The 6,000-nt window shown below is 46.8% G+C and overlaps 1 protein-coding gene across 1 annotated transcript; it reads left to right on the top strand.

Moving 5' to 3' along the window:
- The first annotated feature begins 1,981 nt into the window (after positions 1 to 1,981).
- On the top strand, positions 1,982 to 5,343 carry CENPV (centromere protein V). The gene is made up of 5 exons (XM_082492891.1): positions 1,982 to 2,245; positions 3,250 to 3,348; positions 4,181 to 4,250; positions 4,652 to 4,766; positions 5,083 to 5,343. Exons 1-5 carry the CDS (start codon positions 2,013 to 2,015, stop codon positions 5,205 to 5,207), a joined length of 642 nt encoding a protein of 213 aa, XP_082349017.1. The 5' UTR covers positions 1,982 to 2,012; the 3' UTR covers positions 5,208 to 5,343.
- Positions 5,344 to 6,000: the final 657 nt, after the last annotated feature.

The following is a 6,000-nucleotide window of genomic DNA, read 5'->3' as shown; positions in this document are numbered from 1 at the left end:
GAGAGTGATAGATTTGCAGATATTACATGGACCGCATACTCATTTTCTCACTCGAACTGCTTGAGAGCGTACAAGTGCCAGTGTCTCCTGGCTTGCAGAGAGGGTCATTTGTGTGAACTGATTGCTAACAAGCTCCTAAAATATGTTCTGGCTTTCAGGTTAGTGCAGTTCACTGTTTTTAGACTATGTAGGCTGAAACCTGCAACTGCTGCGAGGCGTACCCTGCACTGAAAGCAAATGAATCCATGCTGCAAACTGCACAGGGTCAGTTTCAGTTCGTGGTCTCCAGTTTCTTCTCAGTGACTTTTCCTCCCAAAATATAAAGTGACTAACATGAAATCTAGTGTGACTAAAGGTCTGGGAGTGGCTCAGGTCAGGAGCTACAGATGAGCATGCTGGCATGGGCCAGAATTTGTCACATACGGTGTATTAAAATGGTTCCATTAAGATGAGTAACCAGTACAGAGGTTCACATGAGGAATAACAGGAAATTGTAACTCAGTGCTCTTTCCTATCATCAGAGAAGAGAGGTGCTGAGCCAGGAGTCCTGGTATGTGCCATCTCAGGAAGCAGCCTACATGTTGTAGTCACATGGTTTTAAAGCTGTTTTGCAGACCAGAGAGTGCTGATAGCTGTTTCATCATTGTCCAGTTGCTTTGCTGTATTCCTGGCTGAGACACGACCCTTTGGTGCCTCTTCTACCCCACAACAGACTGCCAGCTCACTTGTTTACATCTTTCCCTGTTCCCCTTCTTGAGAAGAGCAAAACATTCAGTCCCGTTTAAAATACAAATTCTTGATTATAACTCAAACAAATTTCCAGTCCTGCAACACTGGGCACAAAGATTCATCCTAGGAGTGATTTATTTTTTTTCCCCCAACCAAATGTGACTTGGACACCTACAAGTTTTGTACTTCTCCCCTGCACTGAAGGGGGAGTTTACTTGAGAAACAGCATTCTTTCAGATGTTCAAGAATAACCTTTTCAAAGATATTTACCACTAGATGGGTACTTCCACATTTTCCTAAGCTTTTTTTTTTTTTTAAAAAGAGGACAATCAAGATAGAACATACCTTTATTTTTTTTTTTAGGAAAAAAAGTTATGTACTATCTTGATCATTTTCCTTCTTAACTTTAAGACTTTGGTGACAGAATTTGTGAAAAGTTGTCTAGTGGGAATCGTGTTAGAACCCATTTCTCTGCAAGGCTGCCATAATGATTTCAGACCTCGGGAAAGACTAAATACATTTCCGAAGGTGCATCCTGATACTCTGCAGTGTTGTTAAACAGCAGTCTTGTTTCAGCAGGACAAGGGGTAATGGCTTCGAACTGGAAGAGGGTAGACTTAGAATAGATAATAGGAAAAAAAATTCACTCTGAGGGTGGTGAGGCACTGGCCCAGGTTGCCCAGAGAAGCTGTGGCTGCCCCATCCCTGGAGATGTTCAAGGCCAGGTTGGATGGGGCTTGGAGCAATCTGGGCTGGTGGGAGGTGTCCCTGCCCATGGTAGGGGGTTGGAATGAGATCATCTTTAAGGTCCCTTCCAACCCAAACCATTCTATGACTCTACGATCCTAAATGAGAGGGGGTGCATAGCAGAGATGTGAATAGACTTTTAATAGCACCTGAGGTCTGCAAAGTACCTTGACATCCTTGAATATGTGAGGCACCATATGCTTGTAATTAAAGGAAAAACCTCACACTAAAGCTTGTGGATAATTGGCATTTTTACCATTACGAGGTGTTTTACAAGGAAGCCCGAGCCCGCTTCCCTTTGGGGCAAACCGGCCCACAGCGCGGGGCGTGAATTTTCCGCGATTTCCAGTTTTACCGGCTCACGGTGCCCCCCTCCCTTCCTCGGGCCCCCGTTTCTCCCGGCAGACGGGCCCGATGCCCAGAGCTCAGCCGAGGACACAGCCCCGTGTGTCGTGTCCCCCCCTCCCGGGACGCCGCCGCGACACTGCGGCGCCCCCTGGCGGTGACGGCGCGGCGCAGCCACGCTCGGGCGGCGCATGGGGCGAGCCACGGCGGGCAGCGCCCGGCGGTCCCGGCGGGGCAGTGCGGCCGCCAGCTCCCCCGCGGGCGGGAACCGCCGGGGGCGAGGGGAGGCGGCGGGGGGACCCCCGGCACAACCTCCCGGCCCCGGCGCCTTCGATTTCGGGGCGCAGAGCGGGCGCTGGGCCGCCTTCCAGGAGCGGCACCGGCTGAGCTGCGAGGAGGCGGCGCGGCTGCTGCTGGACGCGTAGTGAGTACCGGGCCCGGGCGGCTCTTCCCGCTGCTCCCAGGCCGAGCCGCCTTGCCCGGCGGCTCCTTCCCCCGTTAGATCATCGTCTTCTTGGCAGCATCCGCACAGCACTCAACGCGGGCTTCTGGGGAGTGCAGAGAAGGGGCGGAAGGCCGCACGCATCACAGACAAAGCGGCTTTTTATGCTAAAGCTTCGCGTGTTTTAGGGCTCTCCCATGAAAAATGCCCTCTGGGGCAGCGGGCGGGATGCCGGAGGCTCCGCTTCGCAATCTCCACCTATTTCCTGTGCTCGCTCTTTGCAGAGCGCAGCACATCTTCACTGGGCCGTCATTGTCATTAACTGTCCGTGGGAGTGAAAATCTGGAAGGAAAAGGTTTTTCCTTTGCCTTTTGCGTTTGCCTTAGCATGGTGATTCTGCCCAGTCGCTACGGAGGCGTCTCAGGTGTGAGGGAGAAGCACAAGCTCAGAAATTCCTTGATCATGGAGTTCCTCTGCAACTACAACACAAAATAAAATTCATTTCAAATATTATGTAGAATCCACTTCTCTCTGCTTTTCCCAGCCTTTAAATGGAAGAATATCAGTAGTGCTGGAGCAGTTGTGGGAAGATTCATTTTCCAGTTCTAAGAGGGTTGCCTCTGGATAACATCACTACTTTCGCTGCATGGTTGCGTGCGAATAATGCTGTAGCCCGGGTCAGCATTTTGACCGGGACTGTGGCAGGGGAGCATCTGTTTTGTATTGCATGCGGAGCATACTTTGCTTGAACTGTCACTCTTCTTTCCTTTTCGCCATTTCAATTAAACCAGAAATGCAATTGCTGCAGAGGACAAAAGCTATTCTGTGGCTCGCTTTGGCACATTTTATTAAAATACATTCAGTGGATACATTTTCTGGTGTTTTGTAATTGCTCAAAGCAGAATTGAATAATGTCGTATATAGCCTTACTCTTTTCTTGGCCAAAAAGTATGATCACAAAACCTCTCTGTTGTTTCTCTCTCCAGTGAGTACAGAGGTTTGGTCAAACACACAGGAGGCTGTCACTGCGGAGCTGTCCGCTTTGAGGTCTGGGCTTCAGCAGATCTGCATGTTTTTAACTGCAAGTGAGTTGGGTTTTTGTTCCCTATTCTCATCGATGAATAAAAGCTCGTATGCTTTTCCAGTCAATTCCTTAGAGCTGAAAGATGACACAACTGCAGAACATCCTCTGCGCTGTTTCTGTAGGGTATACCCTTAATTATGTCCGCATCCAATATGGGATCAGTGCTGGTGATTTCAGGCACTGCTTCTTTGGGCAGGACTTCAGGTCTCACATCCATGCTCATGCAGAAAGTGTCAGGAGAGATGTAATGAGTACTGGTGCTCAGCCATCTGCTTTATGTTTCCTCTAAGTGTGGTGTGCTCAAAGCACATCAATCCTTTTTTAACTTGGTCTTCTCAAGTGAACCTTACATCTCTGACCAGATTTGCTTTGAACTACAAGAGTGCCTGATTTCAATAGTGATCCTCCTTTGCCTGCAACTAGTTTGATTCTAGCTCATGGGTAAACTTCTGAATCTTACTTTATTGTTTGCCAGGTAATTAATGTTGGCAAAATTGGCAAAGTCTGGTCTGAAAGACTAAACGGATTTCTCCAGGCTAGAGTTTGTCCTTGTTATGTCTGTTGAGAGTTGTATATGGTGAAGAAAAAATAGCATATAATGTTTGGTGTAAGAGAATACCTTATCAGTGTACCTGTGTAGGGTCAGTCTGTTCCCCGGGTGTGCTTAGCCAAACACTGATACCAGAGGCCACTTTTGCCACTTACCTTTGTGGTGTTAACCAGGAGCCATTGCAGCTGTCAGTGGAATTTCTGTTGTCAGGAGGTCCATGCTAGATCTGATTGCTGTACTACAACTTGTCTGCTGCTTCTAGAAAGGTCTTTTTCTTTTGCAGTTGCAGCATTTGCACAAAGAAACAGAACAGACACTTCATTGTCCCAGCATCGCGTTTCAAGCTGCTGAAGGTAGAGTAAGAATGCAGTAAGAGCATGGTCATGAACACAAGCCGTATAATCCAGTGTTATCCTCAAAGATGCAAGCGGCAGCCAGTTTTCTGCCTAAGTTTGTCTATGACTGGTTGGTTGGGGGAAATGGCTGAATTTTATACCGTTTGGTGTGGGTGTTAGTGCATCTTATTTAGTGAGCTGACATTAGAGCTCTTGCAGTTCTCAGGCTTGACTGGGATGGACACATGTATATACAAAACACATGGGTTGAGAAAAGGAACATGAATGCAGAACTCTGTATCTCAAGTAAAGACATGAAGGTGGTATTTTAACTTTTACATTTCTTAGCTACAGGCCCATAGAAAGTAATTAATACATCTGTTTATGTGAAAAACTTACATTGCTTTTCATTTGCTTAGGGTGCTGATAACTTGACAACATACACCTTCAACACACATCGTGCCCAGCACACGTTCTGCAAGACCTGTGGTGTACAGAGCTTTTATACTCCTCGTTCTAATCCAGATGGTTATGGTAGGTAGAAAGAGTAAACTGTCGTAACCAAAACTAACCACCAAGCAAACCTTGGATAAAGACTCCATGGGCCACTAACATGACAGCAGTGAGCAGCACGTGTCTTAAGAGCAGTCTGAACCTGTAGCAGCTCCATGAGAAACAGTCTTACCTATGACCTGAGGGCTTCTGCCCATGAGAGGTTTCTCATCTAGGCTCCTCAGCCTTAACCGAGCATTTACCAGTCCCTGAGATGCCCCATTCCACAGAGTGGTGCAGGTATCTCCCATGCTTTAGCTATGAAAAGTGGGTTTCTGTGTACTCTGTCTTTCTTCAGGAATAGCTCCCCATTGTCTGGATGATGGCACCGTGCAGACCATTGTCACAGAGGATATCAATGGCAAGGAATGGGAGAAGGCAGTGAACGAACATAAGACCATCAGAGACATGTCAAAACCCTGACATACCCTTCCAGCAGCTGAGCTTGGAGCACTGCCGTGGAACTTTAGTCTGGGCTTTCCTGGGTGAGGGTTGGCAAAATCAGTCTTTACATTGTTGTTATCTGTTCGCTGTTTCTTAAATAAAGCTTTCAATGCTGCCTGTACCATTCATTTATGACTTTCAGTTTTCAAAGTACCTCTGTTCTATAAACCAGCCCAGGTCTGCTATTTTGGTACTTTGCCTTTAGCTGTGCTAAAGTTTAAATCACAATAAACAGAGCAAAGTACAAAAAAAAAATATCTAATTTTTGTACGGGTATTTCCTGTGTTTCAAGTCTAGCTTATAAAAATGCCCAATATAAGATAATCTCTTGCTTAGGGCACAATACTGACTTACACTGTTTTTTCTCCATTGACTTCAATGAATTGACCATGGATTTAGCGTTAAAGGGGATTTGAAAGTGCTTAGCAGTCTCAAGTTCAGCAAAGTATTTACACAGGTGCTTAGCTGTATGCAAGAGAGGGGCCACTGAAGTTATTCAAGTGATTAAGTTCTGTTTTGCTTAAGCCTGGACTTACTCATGGTTTTAAGGCTGAGTAAGCATATGCTCAGGCGCTGACTCATGGCCAGGGAACAGAGTTCAACACTGCCATACTCTTACAACAATGGGCACCTACTTCAGTACAACCAGGAACTCGTTTGTTGTCTTCCAGGGGAGGATGTGTTCACAGCAACAGATCAGGATCTGGTAATTTGGGCTCTGACCCTGGCTGTGCAATTCCTAGCTGTGTAGATGCAGGGAAGATGCCTCCTG

The sequence above is a fragment of the Vanellus vanellus genome (genome assembly GCF_965231255.1).
Source record: "Vanellus vanellus genome assembly, chromosome: 19".
In the NCBI taxonomy this organism is placed as follows: domain Eukaryota; kingdom Metazoa; phylum Chordata; class Aves; order Charadriiformes; family Charadriidae; genus Vanellus; species Vanellus vanellus.
The sequence above is the reverse complement of the archived record's forward strand: the minus strand, read 5'-3'. Positions and strand labels throughout refer to the sequence as shown.